This window comes from Amblyomma americanum, chromosome 1 (assembly GCF_052857255.1).
Source record: "Amblyomma americanum isolate KBUSLIRL-KWMA chromosome 1, ASM5285725v1, whole genome shotgun sequence".
NCBI lineage: Eukaryota > Metazoa > Arthropoda > Arachnida > Ixodida > Ixodidae > Amblyomma > Amblyomma americanum.
The window spans coordinates 243296616-243319044 of NC_135497.1; the positions used below are offsets into that span (position 1 = coordinate 243296616).

The 22429-nt window shown below is 44.9% G+C and overlaps 1 protein-coding gene across 11 annotated transcripts in view; it reads right to left on the reverse strand.

The window, feature by feature from the left end:
- Positions 1-4230: 4230 nt before the first annotated feature.
- Positions 4231-22429, reverse strand: part of LOC144114850 (uncharacterized) — a 30084-nt gene continuing 11885 nt past the window's right edge. For 6 of the 11 annotated variants that reach the window (XR_013311148.1, XR_013311145.1, XR_013311143.1 and 3 more), the window contains 2 exons: positions 5998-6145; positions 4231-4554 (listed from right to left, as the gene is read on the reverse strand). Coding sequence is in view for 2 of the 11 variants with exons in the window: in XM_077648849.1 (XP_077504975.1) it covers positions 4517-4554; positions 6085-6145 (99 nt within the window). In the remaining 9 variants the exon portion in view is untranslated. Of the gene's footprint in view, positions 4555-5219; positions 5372-5997; positions 6146-8910; positions 22331-22429 lie in introns of those variants that run through there. The other 5 variants (XR_013311142.1, XR_013311144.1, XM_077648849.1 and 2 more) reach the window with 5 other exon arrangements.

The following is a 22429-nucleotide window of genomic DNA, read 5'->3' on the forward strand; positions in this document are numbered from 1 at the left end:
AGAATCCTCATTCATCGTATTTCTCCCACATTGGGCTCTTTTTTCTGTCCACGATCTAAGCACGATTCCGTCCGTCCGTCCGACCGACCGACCGACCGACCGACCAACCAACTAGCCCACACCAGAATCCTCATTCATCGTATTTCTCCCACATTGGGCTCTTTTTTCTGTCCATGATCTAAGCACGATTCCGCTATAGCCCTAGTCAACCTAGTTGCTGTCACCACCTGCCAGTCGAGAGGGGTTTCATATACTATACCTCAAGAGAAGAATCATCTCGCAAGAGGCTCAGGCCTTGTTTGGTGGACTGGCGCCCTCCATGGGGCCACGCGCGACGCGTCGGCAAGGTCCTGAAGTCTGAGTACTGGCGAGTGGCGACAAGTAAGGTTGTACCAGGACTGCCTCAGATGTGTTATGCAGGACAGCGCCAGTCCTGTGTTACGTGTTTCTTCTGTCTTGTCCTCGTTCCGTTGCGCTGTGTTAATCTGTTTCGCAGAAAATCGTGAATGGCAGTTTACCAATACCCCTCAAAAGAAAAGTATACAGCAGCTGTATCTTACCAGTACTCACCTATGGGGCAGAAATGCGGAGGCTGTCGAAAAGGCTTAAGTTAAGGACAACGCAGCGAGCTACGAAATAAAAATTATGGGTGTAACGTTAAGATACCAGAAGCGGGCAGAGTGAGGGAAAAAACGTGTGTTAAAGGGACTCTGAAAGGGGTGTCTGAGGTTGGCTATGAAATGGTTTCATTAAGCAGAGTACAGACCACTGAGCGTTCATGCCACGTACGAGGCGTCAGAAGCGAGCGGATAATTTCAATACAATTTAAAAAATCCCCGCTTTCGCACTTCGCGGCGACCAACGGTGGCGGGCTTTCGAGCGAAATCTGGCAGACGACGTCACATTTTGCAAATGACGTCAGAAGCCGGGGGTTCCCATTGGTTCATCATGCCAACGTGACCAAACGCCAGACCCGTAATTACCGAAATAAAAACGCTAGATACTAAAAATTTTGCTTCTTTCGGAAACGTTTCTAATCTAAGGTACGTAGTCGTTTATATGCTTGTTTACGCCGTTATTGTGTGTGCGGCATCAAAAATTAGCGCTCCAGTTCCGGTTTTCAATATTGTCGTCTGCTCGTAGCACTTGTGCCACTCCGCCGGCGCCGCTGTTGAATCGGGAACTATACCCAACGTCTTTCCAACTTGTTAGAAGGGCACGCACAACGATCAACTAATATAGACACGAAAAGTACGCTCGCTAACAAACGTAGTAGAATTCGGAATTTTAGAAACGGTGCTCGTGCTCATGTTCCAGCGATATGGTCGCGACCTCCGTCGCATGCGCGACCAGAATGGATGGGCCATGCTGTGTTGTCGGTTGTAAAGCTAGGGATCGGCAAAGTGTTACCATTCCACACGCTCTGCCGAAAGATAAAGGCACGCGAGCTGTCTGGCTCCAGCGCATCGGACTCTCCCAGTCGGACAAGCGCAAGAGCCCCGGTGTTTGTGCATGGTTGGCATTTCTCGCCTGAAGACTACTGCTACAACCCTGAGTTCGTGCGGAAAACAGGTGTGAATGTGAAGAAGCTGAGGCTTAAGCCGAGAGCTCTGTCGACGTTATTTCTTCCAACGACGAAAGTAAGTATCCCTGTGTGAAAAACTGCAGTGTGACACTAATAATTAAGTCCCAACACCAGCACGTACTGTGTATGTGTGTGTATATATATATATATATATATATATATATATATATATATATATATATATATATATATATATATATATATATATATATATATATATATATATATATATATATATTCAGCATCGTGCGATTTCTGTGCAGGATCAACTGTGCCGTACGAACATGCGTGGTTTGGCCGCAGTCCTCACGACAGCAAAAACATTTCAGTCATTCCCAAGAAAGTAGGAGTACCGCAAGAAAAATGCAATAGTGCCTTTCAAAGCCTTCGTCACCATGCATTTTGTTTCGAAGGAAAATGCGCGTATAGCCTGCCAGTTATGGGAGAATTTTTCTGTCCGCAAAAATTTCATGAGTGCAAAGACATGCCGGCCATTGTAAGGAAGTCAAGAAAAGTAATGTTATAAAGAGAGGTCCCCACTCAAAAGCGCTATAACAATTAAGCAGATATTGAAAACAGCTGGGCCTACTATTTTTGCGTTTGTTTACTTTTTAATTATAAGTTCACCGAATAAACTTTCTAATGAAATAGACTTCTCTTTCTGGCACTAATTTATAACTTCGTTTTCAGTATTCAGTGAACAGAAAAGGCTTCTTTATATAGCACTGTGCAAAATAGCGCAAGTTATTTACTTAAGGAACAAGTAAATTTGCGTATTCTTCATAATATAAACAAAATGAACAACACTGCATCAAAAGGAAAATTTCTTATTGCATTTGAGTGCTGGTTCACCTTGACTGTTTTTGATAGTTTTATCATGCCCTGCAATTTGTTTCCTACATAAGAAAAATGAGGTAGCTCAGCCTTGTTTAATATACACATCATACATATTAAAAATTGTGCTTCCTTATGATGCTGCAAGACCCCCAATTTGGTTTCAGCGTCAAGTTCCAACACAGGCTGTGGTAGAAAACAGTGAAGCCACTGGAGCATCTACCAGCCAGCTAAGAACTGCAGTAAATTGTAGCCCAAGTTGTCTGTTGCATGACACTTGTCTTAGTTCTTTTATAAGCTAGGAACTGTTATCAGTTACTGTGCAACAGCTCAGCTTATTAGCATTATTATGACATAACACGTGCCTTACACACAACCAATGTAAACATTTCAATGCTGCTGTGCTGTGGAAATTCATTTCATGGCATAAGGGAAATTAGTGTAGTCCCATTGATACGACGCCCCTAAACCACACCATTCTGACTCTGTTCGCGATTGTGGTCTTTTGCTTCCTACACATGGCTGACAACGGCATATACCGAGCAGATGATGTTCACAAAGGTTAGATGTACAACTCACAGCACTGCTTCTTTGAGGCTGTTAAGAATTACAGCTAAAGAGAGGCCTTCCTTTGCTCTGCAAGAGCATCAGCATGCATAAGAAAATGGTAGGAGTACTGCTATACACACCAGTCTAGTGAACATGCCATAAGTTCACTACTCTCAGATAATTCCATCTGTCTATATTTAGGAGCCACTTCATAACTGCACGTGCTCTGCAATAAGGTATACGGTGGGAGCACAGACCACAGAGCAGTGGCCTGACGTGCCCAGCACATTGCTGCGACGGTCTTCTGGTAAGTAGGATGCACTCCGCAACATGGTAGGGGCTTCTCGCCTAAAAAGGCTGGAAACCACTACTAGTCAGGTAATAGGTGCAGAAAATTGCTGCAGCTACACAGGTAAACTTCAGCATCAAACCTCTTGTTGCGGCCAGGACACAGACCGAGCCACCTGCAATGCTGCCTGTCCTGCTGTCGCCCATACCACCCAGCTTCAGAGAGCAGGGTGCGTCAACGCCACAGAAACAAGAGGCAGCGAGTGTGGTGTCGGAGACAGTGGACAGTTTTGATTGTGATGGAGGTGAACAGCCAGCTGCAGAGCTCGACACCACATACATGCCATCATTTGATACAAGTGTCGGCAGGTATGTGAAGTGTATGATTAATACTGTAACACCTACACCAGAATCTGCTCCTGTCACAGCAACGTTATGGTCACTGTTCGGTAGCTCAGCCTGATAATGTGTGATTAATTCTTCCCTTAACGAAATGATGCATGCAAAATGCAGAAGGCATCCACATGCCGAATGATGGGAGAGCATATTTAAGAGCTCCATTTCAGTGCAATAATTCAAAGCCCTCAACTATGGTGCCTTTTTCTTTCGCGTTTTAACTCCTTCGCTCATACAGCATGGAAGGTAACCATTCAAAGTGATACACGAACTGTGCTTTCCTTTTTGCTCATAGCTAATTTAAGTGTGCGTGTGCTGAAGTGCACTATGAAATAAGGTATATGCAGTGTTTGAAGGTAGGGTGGCATATCAATTACTTCAATAGGTATTGAAGTCTTAACATCAGCGTTAGCACCAAACGGGCCTATGAAACGTGGAAGCCACCAGGAGTGTTTACTTTGACAACATTCATTTCGCATTGTAGGAGTGCACTTTTGAAAACCTCGGACAAGGGCAGCTCAGTGAAAGGTCCAATCTTTTGTATTGCAATGAAAAAAATGCATGAGTGCATGGCAACTGGAATGCAGTGGAATGCTATTTATTTTCAGTTCACATGCAGATGCACCTGTTCAAGGTGAGTGAAAGACCATTGTATTTGAAAGGTGCCTGTGAGAGCTAGTGGGCACCTGATGCCATCCCTGCCGCAGTCACTTCACTGTGGAGGGCACACTGCTCACAGTGCAGGCTGTGTGTGCACTAGGCCATAGTTACACCTGGGAGAGCCAGCCACATGTGGGTGATACGGCAGCCGGCATCCTTCTACTGGCTGCGGCGATATTGTTCTCCAGATGCCCGGTGGCTGCATCACTGCATTGTTTGAGGTCCATTAATGTGCAGACCATCTGCGAGAGAAAATTCTACAATTATCAGCGGGCCTACTTGCTGCCCGCTGTAAAGAAGGTAACGGCTGCATGCTGTACCAAGCTGTCTGCAACTTCATAGCCCGGCACAAGCACCAGTTTCATCAGAGAAAGAAAACATACAAAAGCAATAAATCAGTCAGTAATGATGCAGGCCTAGTTAATTTGTTTTCTGGAAGGAATTCGATGCAAGTAGTATCGTACAGTTCTAAGGATGCATGACTGTGTATAGCTGCAAGTGAAGCTTCACATGGGCAGGTGCTATTTATCTTTTAAAGTTAGTATGGCAGACCATTTTTCAAATCAAAATAAGCGTTGGAGCTGGCACTATGAACCTTGGCTTGTGGCTGTCAGATTCTGACGCTGTACAATGTTTTGAGATTAGAAACGTCCTGCTTTTATTGTTTCATCAATGCGAAAACATGTTTTCTTTGCATGATTTAATGATTCACAATTTGGCACGGAATTTAGAAAAAATATCGTATTTATCGCTCCTTACAGCTGCCTTTTCAAGCATTATTTACCAGCATATAGCCATGACTAAGGCCCCTAACTTTCTCCGGTAGCAAATTAAAAATTCTGCTAACTGAGAACAAAGAATTGTGATTTTGTGCGGGAAGTATCAAATAATGCTGCAGAATACATACTACAGTGCGAGTTGTTTTCAAGCTTTTCATGGTAGCTAAAGTGACCTTCGTCATGAGGCTTGAGAGGAGCTTCTTGCCGGCCTTGGGGCAATGGACCATGCGCAAGTGCAGAAAAGGCGGCTATGGATGAAGAAAGAAGGTAGTGTGGGTCGCTGCGAAAGAGAAGGCACTAAATGAGTTGAGCAGAGTAGGAGAAGAAAGGGCAAACAGTCGCCAGAGTGGGCAGCTTTCAAAACCGAGTAGCGGCAGCAAGGCAGTGATGTCCACTGCTGCCGCATCAGCGGCGGCTGCATGTCTTAAATGTATTGCAGGCTTCACTTCCCTCTATTGTGGCATGCGAATCCTAAGAATCACCTCTTTAGTAGCGTGCCATCAGCATTTTTTGGGGGCTCTCGGCTATGGTTGGCCAGCCGTGACACCACAAGGTCACGTGACATAAAATGTAACGGGCGAACGCGAGTATGAACCATTAAAGGCTATCGCCTTAATAAGATAAATCAGTGATGTGATTTTTTTTTATCATACTGTCATTCCCGCTGGTCTACTGTCAAAACAATAGCACTAAACAGAGAATGTGGCTGCTAACAAATTCTACAAAAATGCACAAGTCTGTGATTTTTCATGGAACTGCAACAAACCAGGGGCTTCAGCCATGACTGTGAAACTCTTAAATATGGAGTCTATATCATGTACTGAAATATGGGGCTCATGTATGTCCCACAAGTGAGCTGTTTATTGATTGAGGAACGAAATGAAAAGTATGTGTTGTATTGCTTACAGTTTTTTCAGGAGCAGCAGGCAACGCTGGCAGAAGAACTGCAAAGCGTACAACTTGAACTGGCTGGTGACGGTCGCTGTGACTCACCAGGGTGCAGCGCCAAATACCTGACGTACAGCCTGCTCGCCGTGAAAGTCAACAAAATTGTCTGCACGGAACAAGTTGTGGTTAAAGAGGCGAGTTTTCATACCTGCGAGCAAAGAGCAATGCAATCATGTCACAATGTTGACACAAAGATTGATCACCTGGCTTGTTTGTAAAAGGCCCTTGGTTTAAATTCCACTGCCACCGCAAAGAAGAATTTGGGCTACATTAGAAAAATGCATTCCATTCAGTTAAAATATCAGCAGTCATGCAAGCTATGCATAACCAGGAAATAAAAGAGGCATATGTAAAGGTTTCAGAAGAGGCCTACAGACTGCACAGTAATCATGCTCCTTTACACGAAAAGTTCAAATAGTAATCAGAAACATACACGCTGACAAAATTCTTGCACTGCTCACTGCATGTTTACATGAGGAATGAAAACTTGTTATAAAAGCTAATGAACAGCACCCTGGCAACCTTTGATTTGCTAATGACAGTGCTCTGTACGTAATTCAGGGGAGGTACTGCAGTGCGCAACAGAGGACGTGAACATGTCAAGGGCAATGGTACGACTGAAAGCGAAAGGGAAAGACAGTTTAAAGTAAGTAGCGAGGTATCAGAAGTAGAAAATACATCTGTCTTGGTTAAGTAGCAACTATTCACCAGGCACACAAGAAGGAAGCCACCATGGAAGTTATATAACTATAGGGCACTTGAAAGACCCCTCAAGTAAAACCGCACCTTACTAATATTCCACAAATGAAGCCGAGATGAAGAGGAGGAAATGGTAGAGAACAGATAACTGACAGTCCCTTAGCATAACGAACAGGATTCCAAGAGGAGACAAACACAGCAGGGTGAAACAGAGTCAAAGAAGCAGGTGACATGGGGAAATTCGCAAGCCGCAGCTGGCACTGGACAGGGTTAGTTGGAAGTAATGGACACAGCTGAGCTGATAATTGTAAGGAATGAAAGAAGCTGCTCAATGAATCAGCATGTTTTAATTTTTTGTTTCTTTCACAGTCACGTGCAGTGCCAAACAGTGTGGAGATGGAAAAGGAAGGGCTCAGAAAGTGCCTGGAGACCCTTGAGAATGCAGGTGTCACCGTATGTTCTCTGACCACAGGTAACACTCCCGGGTTCTGTACATTGCTAAGGCATGAAAAGGCGATGTGTCATGTTTTGCTAATACCCCTGTCACATGGGCACTTCTAACTGGCCAATGAGTTCAGACGCGATGGCCACATGGCAGTGACGAAGCTGCGCAGAAACCAGCAAGCCATGCTGGGTGTGGAATATTGCAGTTGCACAGTCGATGATCGCCAGTGTCATCTGTGAAGCAGCTTGTCTGCTTGCCATAGCTGGTGGGATGATGCACTAGAGGCCCTGCACGAAGTCAATCAGTTCTCGCCCAGAGCCTGTCACCACAGCCACTTTACAGCCACTGAGCTGTAAAAAATTGTACCGCTGCCACACAAGCTCGAACACTGCTGCAAGGTTCCATTTTTCCCCACAAAGCTGCTGTAGCACCACTGTCACCACCAATATTTGTTGGCTTGCAAACAATCAGCCTGGAAATTTTTTACCTTGAAAAGGCTGAAACTGAAATTTTTAATGTTACAGCAAGAATTTTTCCAAAGATGAGAACTGCTTTCAGCGAGCTGTAGTAGTATTTATGCAATTTCGAGCAAGCCAATTTGGATGTTTTTATATGCCTGGAAACAATGACCTTATGTTAGCTGCAGTGTTTTGTGGGTGCCCAATTTTTTTCTCTGCAAAATAAGCTGTATTTTTTAACTGCAGTAAAATTTCACTGCTTTTAATACTATGAATTCATTCATTTGAGCCTGGCTGTGGCTTCCCGCCACTGCTCAAAGGCCTTTCAAATATCACCATAGTTCTCCGCTCCTCTGTTTATTCAGTGGCCATTACAGCTGCCCATGTAGCAGCGTCAAATAGGCCTTTGGGTTGATAGACCATCAGTTAAGGGGGTTTCAAAATGGCACTCTGACCGGGATATGCATAAGTCCTGTTGTTGTGCTGCTTCTGCAGACAAATATTTTTCTCAGCAATTGCAGTGCCTTGCTTGTTATTGTTGTCCATTTTCATACAGACATCCCAGTGTCAGGCTTTTCTGCCGGGTGGAGAAGCCAGGCATCAAGCATTGGTTTGATGTATGGCATGTTGCTAAAGGTAATTAAGGCACCGTGTTGTTAGTGCGAGGCCCAGGATAAAAGGCTGTTTTGCAGTAGTCACGCTTCGCTTTCTTCCGCCTTGAAGGACATGATGTGAACCATTAATGGGTCAAACTCGTTAAAACATTAATCTGGGCTAGTTGGCGTTTGCTTGCTGGAAGCAGGTGTCCCCGGCATGTTTGTTGTAGATGTAGTGCGTGCTTTCAAACCGCTTACAAAATGCTTCCAGCAAGTTAATGGGTCGTGTCAATGGTTCCTCTTGCCCATGGAGACGTGCAACTTGTTTCCGCATTATGTGAAAGACCACACTACATACATGTAAAGGCCTCCTTTAACCAAGCAGTACAAATGTGAATTCATGGCCTAGGGGTAGCGTATCTGACTCTCAACCTGTCGGTCAGGGGTTCGATTCCCAACTAATTATTCCAATTTTGTTTTCAGCCCAATTACGCTCCTTTGTAGACTTACATGCTATAATGGCATTTGAGACATGTGGCAATGCTTGAATGACACTGTATTTAATGTTTCAATCAATTTCAATTCCACACCACCACGTGTGACGTCATGACCTCTTGCCTGACACGAAGTTTTTCTACAGAACGCCGATGGACTATGCCAGGCTTCCATTAATTTTATTAAGGTTCCTTCAAAACAGCACACAAGAAATGGGCATTTAAACTTTATTCAGTGGAGCACAGCAACAAAATACATCGTAAACTTACAATATTGCACGGTTGCACCCACACAGTTTGTAATATTGGCTGACCTGCCAGAAGCTTCTATAGCAGCAGAAAAGCCACAGTAACAAAAGCTAAAGGTCTAGTGGAACATATGATTAGGACATCAAAGCAAAAAAGACAACGAAAAAATTCACTTTATGTTGAGGAAAATTTGAAATAATGTGAAGGAAACCCGACTTCCAAAAAACTGATGCAAAGCAATAAAAATTATGAGTTGAGTTTTCTAAAGGGCAGCAGATACAGCATTCATGCCTATGTCACCTCTTACCTGCTGCATTAGTGCCAGCTCAAAAATTTCCCCGGCCAACTTCTCCTTGGCACTTTTAATGTGTTCTATGGCTCAAATTTGGCAACGCAACCCGCAAAGCAACCACAGCCAATGCACACAGAACATTCTTTACATTGTAAAAAGGTTTCGCCGCTGTATTTCAAGTGTAAAGGCACTCGGGCTACACAGCTTGCAGGGCGCCCTGAAAACGATGTGCTGATCCAGGCTTTTCTGCCACCATAATTAATGGGGAGAGAGTCAGTGGGCATAAGGAAAACCATAACTTTTCTTTATTTTTTTCAATGCACTGGTAACAATGAGCATAATCTGTGCTCCTTTAACAGGCACTCTAGAACCACCATGAGCACTAATACAAGGAAACTTGCTTTCTTGAGAATTGCACAAGCACACCACAGCTGAATAAGTTCATTGGTTCCAACTGGAATTTTTCCATTTGGGAACAGCTAGGTTTTCGGACACCAATTGGACGTGCTTCCAATTGGTTCCAACTGGTTTCAGTGGCATCAAAAAACAATTGGTTCCAACTGAAACCAATTAAATTTTCTCCCAGGACCATTGGGGAACATTCTACCTTGTGCCAACATTTTACAGGGAAACTGATATTATGAGAATTGCACACTGTTAGGGAAGTGAAGCTAAACAACCATCACAAAAGCATTGCACACAAGCAACATAAGCTCAGTATATATCCACAGAACACACTTTTGCTTCCTCCTGGTGGAGCCAGTGACGCTTGTCCATTGAGCGAAATTATTTCATTTACTCACACCCGCGGTGGTAGTGGAAATGATGAAAACAATTCAGCAGGTAAAGCTGCTAATATCTTTTCAGCAAAAACCTCTTTAGTTCACTGCTGTATGTCAATAATATGCACCATGTAGCTGTGACACCGGCCACCTGAAACCGGTGCAGCCCATTGCAATGTCCAATTGAAATCTCATGAACCAATTGGATTTATAAAGTTGGACAAGCTGCAGCCAAGTGGAACCCAGTAACTCCAATTGGTTCCACTAAATATTAGCTGGAATTCCAATTGGAACCAATGGACTTTTTCAGCTGGGACGTTTCCCTGTATAGCTGCTCGCAGAAACTGGGCACGGCCTGTCAAAGATACTGTCCCGGCACCTGATCGAAACCCACCAGTACCACAGCTGCTAAACAGTATGGGATGAAATTTCAGTTTTAGACACCCTGCAAGCACTTCAGCCTCTGTGCAGGTTACAAATGAGGAAGATATGAAACATGTCTATGATACATTGCAGTGGCTTTAGATTTCAGCTGTTAAAACCCAAGACCATGGGATCAAATTCCATGCGTGCTGGCTGCATTCCAATGGACGTAAAAAAGAAAAATGCCACTGTGCTCTGCAATACCAGTGTACACCACACAATACACCACAGTCCTAGCTGTTTTTGCATAGAATGAAACACATTTGCATGTTGTCTGCACAAAAGCCATAAATCACAATCCCTGAACTCTTGATGTGTTTACACAAGAAAAACCAGTCATTGCCTCTAAAACCAGTGTAAGACACCATGCAGCAAAATGTATGATTGTTGTCCACAGCAGAAAAGTATTGCAGTCACTGGACAAGCTAAAGTTTGCCGGCAAAATTCTTGATACATCAATAATGCAGAAGCCAGGAAGCCGCATGTATATCAGTGTATAATACCCTCCTACTCACACAAAATTAGACACCCAGGACGCTATCTCCTGGCATCAGATCCAAAGGAACACTGCCCCTAATTTCCACAAACTTCACCTCATGCACCCAACCCTATACCCTGACACATGGCCATGGTGCCAGGCGCGCCCAACACTCTTCCACATTTTGTGGAGATGCGGGGCGAAACCGAACCACTCACAGACGCAGTACACGTCATTTGAGCGTTGGGAGGTGATGCTGACGAGCGATCGTACCGAGGACCAAAGAGCCCTCATAAAACAGGTCCACCTGACAGCTCAAGCCAGTGGAGCCCTGCAATGAGGACCCCACCTACAAGCCTCAAGAAACATTCCTCTGATTTTAACCTTTAGAGTTTACCTGCCCACCCACTGCTGCGTTTCATGCAAAAGAAAAAAGATTATGCTTCTCAAGTGCTGGCAATTTCTGCTGCTTCAAGTTATTTTGAGCTTTTCTTATGATGAATAGGGACTATTGTTGAGTTTTTCAGTAGGTTATCTGTTTACTTGTGAAATGTGCTGTGTGATACGTAGGTATCAATCATATCACATTCTTGCTCTCAAGGAAGCTTCTCGGCATGTGCAGTCATTCCCTGAGAAGGATGTTTCCAACAAGCATTCAGTTTTGAGCACTTGACTTATCCCATCTTGTTCTCAGTCTGTCTGTCTGTGTTATGTTTTTCCCATGTTTCATCAACAGGTACAAAACTTTCACTTTCCTAAATACATTCCAAAGCAAGTTTTAAATGCTTCATTGTACTGCTTTATCACAAGCAGAAAGGTGGCTTTTATGTGACAGTACCTGAGCAAATCTTCAAAGGAGCCCAACCTACTCAGTGCTAAAAATTACAGCCAGGCATAAAAAGGAAAATCACCTTATGCAGATGTACAACCATGACACACTGAGCACTCTGACGGTATCATTAATATTCTTCCCGTTCTACCAAATATACTCACTGCAATATGACAAGAAGTAGATGCCAGCAGCAAAGGGTCTCTGATGGTTCTAGCACACATGTGCAGGCTCCTTTCAAGAAGTTTGGTACTACTGGAATACTTAATGAAGAGTGTTTGGTGTCAAGACGGCTCATGCACCAATTTCAATGCATATTCATTCACGTTATGCGAGAACCTGCTAGAGCAGGAAATTTTTCAGGCTTATTCTTATGCATCTAGCTAATGTGTTCTTTACACGTCAAAGGGAAAATTAAACAGTGTCTACCAAGTACTAAGATAAAAAAAAAATACCGATAGGTATTGCATCACCTATCACCTTCGCACAAAAATTTTTAGCCCAGCGCATCAAGCACCAGAGATAACTATGATTAAAAACAGCCTTCGCATTTTCCCTCTCAACTCATACAGCAAACAGAGCGAGAAAAAATAAAGATACAGTTTAGCACCCCACTCTGTTTATGAAACCGTTACACAGGCGAACAGCCTCAGTTGTTTACTTGACTTTTTTTTTTTTTGCCGCTCACTCTCCTGCCATGTCTGTACAATACAGCAGGGTATGGAAAGGGAGATACCACAATTTCTAGCTGGCCATTCACCTCGCCTTCCGTGCTGAGTGTTTATGCAAGCCAATGACAGCTCATTATTCCTGATGTCACGTGCGCTGCATCATGTAGCGTGCAGGGATTCACGTGAAAGCCTGGCACTGCAGGTAGCTCTTAGGCGCAAAAGCGGGAATTTGAAAAAAAAAAAGCGCAAATTATTGGCTCACTTCTGAGGACTTGTAGGCGGCATGCACACTAAGTGACATTTACTTTACACAATGCATGCATTTCACAGTCACTTTCTGAACTGCTTTTCAAGGACCCTTCATTGAACTTCAGCTTATGCTCAAGCTAAGTGGCTGCTTGGAGTGAATGTAGAAACAAATTGCTGTAGATATGCTAATTTTATTACCAGAAAATGTAATAGGTAATTTACAAAATATTAACAGCCGTTTCCCTACATTATATACAAACAAATTAAAAATGGATGCCATTACACACTCATAAGATATTTGCCAAATTGGAAAGATGACCAATTAAATCAGAAGAAATGTCTCTGGCACCCGATAAAAGCTTACGAGCCCAAACAAACCTATCACTCATATAAAAGAGGGGGCATGTTTGTGCATAAAAATGCGCTTAGAGCCTTCCAGTTGTATGTACAGAAGGCAAGGGTTCGAGCAAAAGCGGATTCTCATGAAAGCACACTAAGCATGTTTACAGGGCAACTCTGGAGGTTTTTTCAATGCTTTGAGTTACTTATCAAAACACATTCCTAAAGGCTACCTCTTTGGCATAAGAAACCGAATTTCGAAATACCAATTAGAACTATTTTAAAAGAAATAAACAGCAAACCAAAAGCAAAACTTAGGTTCATGGCCAGGGACAATCCTCCACTTGACACAGCGGTGACCTCAAAGACATTATTGGAAAAACGTTGAATGGCTGAAATGATGACAGCATTCATAAAATTCTTCAGACAACCTTATACTAGCCTAAAAGTTTGATCTTGATGTGGAGTGGGCAGTAACATGTGATTTACGTTCGCGACATTGCAAATGCACTGTTATCGAAATACCAATTAGAACTATTTTAAAAGAAATAAACAGCAAACCAAAAGCAAAACTTAGGTTCATGGCCAGGGACAATCCTCCACTTGACACAGCGGTGACCTCAAAGACATTATTGGAAAAACGTTGAATGGCTGAAATGATGACAGCATTCATAAAATTCTTCAGACAACCTTATACTAGCCTAAAAGTTTGATCTTGATGTGGAGTGGGCAGTAACATGTGATTTACGTTCGCGACATTGCAAATGCACTGTTATCGAAATACCAATTAGAACTATTTTAAAAGAAATAAACAGCAAACCAAAAGCAAAACTTAGGTTCATGGCCAGGGACAATCCTCCACTTGACACAGCGGTGACCTCAAAGACATTATTGGAAAAACGTTGAATGGCTGAAATGATGACAGCATTCATAAAATTCTTCAGACAACCTTATACTAGCCTAAAAGTTTGATCTTGATGTGGAGTGGGCAGTAACATGTGATTTATGTTCGCGACATTGCAAATGCACTGTTATTCGCAGAAATCACCTGAACTGAGGCCATGGAAATAGAAAACTCTAAAATCGATCTGCACAGGAATGAATTCCCACACAGCTGCCAAGCTTGGCACAAATGATCAGGATGCAGAGGAATACCTACACTAAAAGCATCAGAATACATGAATCTCGAAAACCCCTCAAAGTCGCCCTTTGTAAACTGTACAGTTTAATGTCCCAAAGCAACACAAGAGCTGTGACAAACACAGTTTGGCATACCTCAGCAGAGAGTGAAAAATCATTCCTTCAGCTTTCAGCACAATTGGTAACTGCATTGACAAGAACACTAAACAGGTTATCAGCTAAACTATCAAAGTGCACCTAAGCACTAGGTGTAGCACTCCGCCACTGTTTTGTAATTCAATTTAGTACCAAGCTTTTCTAGTTCAGCAATGTAGCATGTGGTGAATATTGGTTAGATTTGATTACGAAGGAGAATGCTTGCATGGATTTTTAAAACTGCCTCAGTAGAGCCAGAGTCCTTCAATAGCGCTTTATGGTCATGAAACTTCTCCATAAATCTAATGGAACAGCTTGGTGCACTGCCCAAAGTGGCAGCACAGCAGCGCTAATGTCGATCGAGGAGCATGTTTTGGTAAGCAGCAGAGCGGGTGGCTACCTAGCTGAGTAGAAAGTGACGATTTTTGGTGTGTTATTTTCTTGTTGAGGCATTTACAGTGTCGAAGTACTTGAATGCACATCTTTTGTGGACCATCGAATGCTGTCTGTGAATGATGCCTTTACCTTCTGTGACTGGCTGCCGCTCCGGCTACAGGAGCAATGGCGACAAAATGTTTCTCCTCTGATGCCGAACTGAGAGAGACGTGGAGATGCGCCATCCCTCAAAAAAGAAATTGGCAGTTTCAACTTCTATCTTGATTTGCGAAACGTGTGTGTTTTTGAGAAACAATGCAATCCCACGAACATCAATGGGCACGAGTTTGTAGTGAATGGGGATGTCGTGTTGCTGCGATGAAAGCTGCTCAAGCTGAAGCCTGGCGCTCTGCCCAGTTTGTTCGAAAGGCTCCCATGATATTTAACCAAGCACAATCCACGTTCCTGATCATTATAAAAGCGACACTGTATAGCATCAATGCCTCTACAGCAGCAAACGCTTTGAATAATTCGTTCTCGAACTACTCGGGAGGCGCTGCGAGCGCCCGCCTGGTCAGACGTGTCTCCGCACGGCTCCGTGTTTAGATGCTGATATCCGAAGAAATCTCGCCCAGCTACAAGAGATTGTTTGGATAATCGAACGTCGGAAGTCACCAGGCCCACGAGGATACCATGTTTTCCGAAAAGTGAGTCCACATTTCCTAGAAATCACGCATTTACTTCGAGGCCAGAGCTAAGCCTAACCCGGGCGCCAACTCGGGCGCGAGGCTCCGGCAGGTGCGGCGCGGGAGCAGCAGCGACACCCGTGGCGGAAAGGTGCAGCTGCGCGACGCAGCGGCACCCCTAGTGGGAAGAGCAGCAAGCGCGGTCGGCGCGTCACCCGCCCGCGAAAATTTGAATCTACGCAACCATGCAAGTAAGTGGTCGAGGGCTGCGCAGTGCACCCGCAGGAGTTCACCGTACCAGGCCAATGGTTCCAATGCAAGGGAAAGAAATATGTTCCACTAGAGAAGAGCAAGAAAGAAATTGAGACCGAGCAATACAGCCTCAAGCAAGCCGGGAGAAGATTGGCGGCCATGTCGGTCGAAAAACAAGAGACTAGAATACCAGAGGGAGCTGACAAGATCATCATCAGCCCTAGCGGAGGACTCGACAAGCTCCTCAAACGCGGAACCGAATACATGACCAAAGTCATCATAGCGTCAGCGGGTATAAATACTAACGAAGTAGGCGAGGAAGACGTCATTCCCAACACGAAACAACATTCAATCCTCATCGCCACCACGAGCGGAGAGAGAAAACTGAAATATGCCAGCATGAGCCGAATCAAACTTGGAGAAGAAGAAATCGCGGTTTTCGCCTATGTGGCCACGCCAGATGACTGCGGCAAGGGGGTGGTACATGGCGTCGATGGAGAATTCACGCAAGAAGACATCATGAGAATGCTAAGACACAAGGCGAAGCCCGAAATCATCGGGGCCAGAAGATTAGGAAAGGACTCCACGTCAATACTAATTCTTTTCAAAGAAAGCAGAGTACCAAGGACGGTCATCCTAGGATGGGACTCACGCAGATGCTACCTATACCGGAAGAAATATGAAGTCTGCATGGGCTGTGGCCGACTCGGTCACAGGATTGACGTATGTCCAGACCCAAAAAACATCAAATGCCGTGGCTGCGGGCAGGAGAACCCTCCCGTAAACCACTCCTGCACGGCGAAATGCCAACTCTGCGGCAGAGACCACATACTCGGAGACAGCAAATGCAAGCTAATACACCGTACACCGTATGAAGCCAAGAAAAGATACTGGGAGAAGAAAATGAGAGAAGAGGAGGCCACGGCAGGAGCCAGTGACCGATCGCAACAGTCACGGGTGCACCAGAGCCGCCCGCGCACTAAACCAGGCAGCGAGGGGAGCGGCTATACAGCTCGAGACAACTTCTTTCCGAGGCTGGGAGGAAAACAACGACAAACTTCCCAGGGACGGAGTGCCTCCAGAGGAAGAAGCAGATCCAGGGGACGTTCGAGCTCGAGAGACCGGACCTCCAGCCGGACCCGGGGAGGATCAACGGCCTGGGGCGGCGAAAGCAAAAGGGTGAGTTTCGCGAGCAGGGTCTCCCAGAGCGATGGCAACAATAATAAGAAAGATGAGAAAGATGAGGAAATAGAAAAACTAACGAATATCGTTAAAAACATGAGTGATAGGATCTCTAGTCTTAAGAGGGAGGTACAAAATCTAAAAACGGCCCTAACTACGGCAAAGGCTAATCCGACGGCAGTTGTCAGCACTCCCCAAACAGGTACACCATCCCTGGTAGCACCTAAAGCACAAACCGCACTAAATAACAGCCAGGAGAGCAAAAGTGACATGGTGGTCGAGGATGCCGTCCCGCCCCCATCCAAGCGCAGAATCAGGGAAGAGAGCAACTCAGACCTGACTGCGGATGAAAAGCCAAACAAACTAGGAGCCAAAATGGACAGAAATTTAAAAACTTTTGCAAAGGAAAGGGATAGCAAACTAGAGGATTTTGTTCACCAAATCCAAAACCAAATGCAGAACGATTTCCGTTTAATAACTGAGGCACTTCAGCAGCTGAAGGGGAAAAATGCCGTCATACATGCACGGCTCGCTACAGTTGAGGAGAGCATCACCAAGCTTAGCAATGGACAGGTCGCCCAGTAGTACCCAAATTTGGCAGTGGAACTGTCGCGGCTACCGATACAAGCGGCGAGTGCTACAAAGCGCCTTGTCGATGCTCGAGGCAGCCCCGCTAGCAGTTGTGCTGCAAGAGACCGGCGGTCCGGCTAAACTGCAGGGTTATCAGGTTTTCCATAGCAGCAGGGGAGACAAATCAAGGGTATCAACATTAGTGAAGAGAAACTTAGCAACAATAGAGCACGATCTAGAAGAAAAGGTAATTGACAACGTTTTCGTGGAAATTTTAACAGGAAAGAAGGGAGAATCAAACATTTTTCTCTTAAACATATACAACCCACCCAAACAGAGGAAGGTTAGGTTTAGGGCGGTAATTAACAAAGCACTTAAAATAGCAGAAAACCAAGCCTTAGTCATAGTAGGCGACTTCAACGCCCATCACCTGGAATGGGGGTGCCCGAAAGAAGACCCAAAAGGGAGACAATTATGGGAGGATATACACAACCTGGGACTCACGATACTAACAGATCCGGAGCAGCCCACACGAGCTGGAAATAGCGTCAGCATGGGCACTTCATTGGATTTAACCCTCGTCAGAAACGTAGGAACGGCGAAATGGTTTAACACGGAACAGAACTTAGGCAGCGATCACTCTGCCATAGCAACAGAGATAAGAACCAAAAACAAACAAATAGGCAACAAACAAACCCCTACGAAGATCACAGAGTGGGACCACTTTAGGGAGCTCAGAGGAAACAGAGACGAGACAGTCATAAATACCATCGGAGAGTGGTGCAAAGCAGTTAAGAAGGATGCCAGAAAGGTAAGCAAAACGCTAGATGGGGAGAAAGCTCCCGAGATAGCGGACAGCCGACTCCTACACATGTGGGAAGCCAAACAAGGCATGGAACGCCGACTAAAGAAACAGGGCAGGAACAACCGCAATCTCAAAAGAAGATTGGCACGGCATAATAAAGAAATAGAGGATTACGCCTTTAAACTGTGCGAACAAAATTGGAATAGCAAATGCGACGAAATGGAGAGGAGCATGAATCTCCCCCAGACGTGGAACATTCTTAGGCATCTCATAGACCCACAAAAATCCAAAATGCAAGCGAAAGTTACAATGACCAAAGTTAGACACGCGTGTGGGGAATACGATGACGAAAGCTTCATGCGCAAACTAGCTGAAACCTACATAGGAGACACAGACAAAAGTCGGCTTCCCGATTATGAAGGAGGCCCGAACGAAGCCCTGGACGTGCCCATTACAGTAGCCGAGGTAAGGGCGGAAATAGTCAGACTGAAAACCAGATCGGCTCCTGGCCCAGACGGGATTACGAACACAATGTTAAGGAACCTCGACGACAACTCCATAAAGGCCCTCACAGATTACATGCAGGAGTGCTGGGAGAAGGGCGAGATTCCCCCGCAATGGAAAACGGCCACCGTGGTCCTAATACCTAAGCCCGGGAAGCAGCCGCAGATAGGGAACCTTCGACCTATATCCCTCACATCGTGCGTAGGGAAACTAATGGAGCATGTCGTCCAGACCAAAATATCGAACTACATGGAAAAGAATAGGAAGTGGCCAGATGAGATTTATGGGTTCCGACCCCATCTCAGCACACAAGACGTCATGCTGCGACTAAAACAGGATATCATTGACTCCGGAACCAGGGACGGAAAGGTTATCCTATGTCTCGATCTCAAAAAGGCATTTGATAATGTTAAACATGAGGCAATATTGAAAGGGCTCAGCCACGCCGGAGTAGGCTACAAAACCTATCGCTACATAAGAGACTTCCTCACAGATAGAACTGCGAGCATAAGCTTCCAGGAGATTAAATCCGGGGAAATAAAGCTAGGAAGCAAGGGAACCCCTCAAGGGTCGGTGCTATCACCCATTCTCTTTAACATGGCCATGAGAGAGCTCCCGGGCGAACATGAAAAAATTGGCAACCCAAACTTAGAATATAGCCTGTATGCGGACGACATTAATCTATGGATCAACCGAGGAAGTGATGCAGAGATTAATCAAACCCTACAGGCAGCTGCCAATATAATTTCAACGTATGCAGAAGAACGGGGCTTAGAATGCTCGCCCGAAAAATCTGAAATATTCATATATAACGATAAGGCTCTGAGGAACAAACCACCGTCCAAATTCAGATTTCTGTAGGATGAAAGGAGGTATCCAAAGTGGACACAATCAGAATCCTGGGCCTTCATATGCAGTCGAATGGGAGAAACACGATAACCATCAAAAAGCTTGAGAGCCACTTGATGCAGACCCTCAATCTCATCAAACGTGTCTCGAGCAAAAGAGGCGGTCTTAAAGAAAAAAACCTACTTAGGCTCATACACGCTTTCATAATAAGTAGAATCAGCTACGCCACGCCGTACCTAAATCTCAAAGCAGCAGAGAGGAACAAAATCGACGCTCTCATAAGGAAGTGCGTCAAAAAAGCTCTAGGCCGGCCCATGTGCACATCCTCAGAAAAACTCCTAGCACTGGGCATACACAACACGCTTACAGGGCTCGCAGAAGCAGTCCAGACATCACAGCTAGAGAGACTCAGCACAACACATGCGGGAAGAGCCACACTAGCCAAAGTCGGACTCCAAACAGACAGGGGAGCTAGACAGAGGGAGGATATCGACATGGAGATTAGGAGCAATCTCAGGATTCCCCCCTTACCCAAGAACATGCACCCAGAAATAAACAAGGAAAGAAGACAAAAGCGGGCAGAGGTGATAGAACGCATCTACAGTGACAAGCCTCAGGAGGAGGTCACCTACGTAGACGCAGCGGGCGATAGACATAGTCAGTACACGACCGTCCCGGTAGTGAACAGAGCGGGAAGCCCCATCACGGTCGCAGCTATCCTAGGGACAAACACCGAGACGGCGGAGAAGGTCGCAATAGCACTAGCTTGCGTCGGTTCCAAAGCTAAATACGTCATAAGCGACAGCAAAGCTGCAGACCAAAATTTTAGTAGAGGGAGAGTCTCTCCCCTCGCCGCCAAAATTTTAAGACAAGCGACATTGGATAGAAAAATCAATATAATCTGGACCCCCGCGCACGAATCTGTCCGTGGCAATGAGGCGGCCTACGAGGTAGCTCGAGATCTCTACCACCGAGCTGCACAAGACTGGCCACCGTTCGCAGATCACGGGAGAGAAGGGAGACTAATCTCCTGTCAGGAAGTTACAGAATATTATAGACAACATCGCAGGTACTTTCCCCCACCTAGCAAAGCACTCAAAAATCAACAGGCGGTGGCGTGGAGGCGTCTACAAACAGATGTTTACCCACACCCAATTCTAAGCAAACATATCATTCCAAAAATAGAGGACGATAAATGCAAGAAGTGCGGGGCGAGAGGGACCCTCGACCACGTAATATGGGAGTGTAGCCAATCCCCAGGCAGGGCAAAGAACATTAATAGTAGAGACGCCTGGGAGACCTTGCTCCGGAGCACGGACCCTGAGCTCCAGCTCACCGCCGTCCGACTGGCTGAAGAGGCCGCCGGGATACAAGAGATCCTGGCCAGCATCTGACGCGACTACCCCATGCGGGCGGATCTCTCCTGATCCTCCTCCCTCAACTGAGGGTATGGGACAGGGGAGGTCTGGATGAGGTGGTCTCATTCTGTTGGACAAAAAGGTTTTTTCACTCACTCACTCACTCGAACTACTCGACCATATATGACGCTGCTGATGCAGCTAATGATGGTGAGCACCAGTGTCAAGACAGATAGCTCGCTGGTGCCAATGTGTCATAGCTTGAAATGCTAAACAAGGTGCTGGCTGGAATGACACCTTTCTTTCTTTTTTCAGCTGTAGAAAGTACACATTCCAGTCTGGGTTTAGCCTGGCAAAATATAAAGCTGTCGTACAACCCCAAGGTGCACACTTACTTATATGTATCGCAGCTTCGCAATTGTATATACAAAATGTCCAGTCTGTGGGGGCAAAAAGTCAAGCGACTAAAAACTGCTATGTTGACGCTTCTTTTTTTGCTCTACGAAGTATATGTGAATAAATTGTCCATTCTGTACAAGACGTTCACTTGTTCATTTAGTGCATGTACACTGGCGGAGACGACCACGGCTTAGTTGCGAAAATATTTTGCTTTATTATTATTATTTATTGATACCTCACACGGCCCGAAGAGCATTGAGTGAGTGGGGAATCAAGGAAAAGGAATATACCGAAATAATAAACAACAATAACAGTACAATGGACGCGGTACAAGGTAAAAATACACGAAGACAGATTATTTAAAATGGAGCAAAAATAACATCTGAACAAAACAAGAGAAAATACGAAAAAACTGCAAAATGCGAATATGCAAAGAGGTTACTGGTAGTCAGGTGCAAACAAAAACAGTGGTACATCAGAGAACAATATAACAGCAACTGAAACTAGAAAAGCATTTGAAACAATACAAAAGGGATAAATGCATACATAGGGCCGTTTTAAACTCTATAGGATCAGGACAGGAGAGCCTGATTGCTTTAAGTAATGCAGACAAATTAAATGATTGAGTTTTGCCATATATACGATTGAAACTGAAATGATTATTCAAGCGTGCTAAGGAGGAGAAAGGTGATTCTAGAGGCAGAAACAAGGGGCCGGTGTAAACATATTTATGAAATAAACAGAGAAGTGAAAGTGAACGATGAATTTCAATTATCTGTAAACCATTAAGTGTTTTAAGCTGGGAGACTCAGGCGAGGGGACTATAATTGCTAACAATGTACCAGGCAGCTCTGTTTTGAACTGTCTCAAGCTTTTTAATGAGATATTTTTGATGGGGGGACCATGTAGATGGCATGAATTCCAACTGGGGTTGTACAAAAGTTAGGTATGCAAGCTTACGAACGGAGCTAGGAGAGTTGCACAGGTTATGGCGTATGAAACCCAGTGTCCTCGACGCTTTGTTGCAGACAGCTGAAATGTGACAAAACCATGACAGATCTGGAGTGAGCTCAATTCCAAGATATTTAAATGTAAGATATAACTTGGGATAGGAAGGTGTTGTTAATAGAG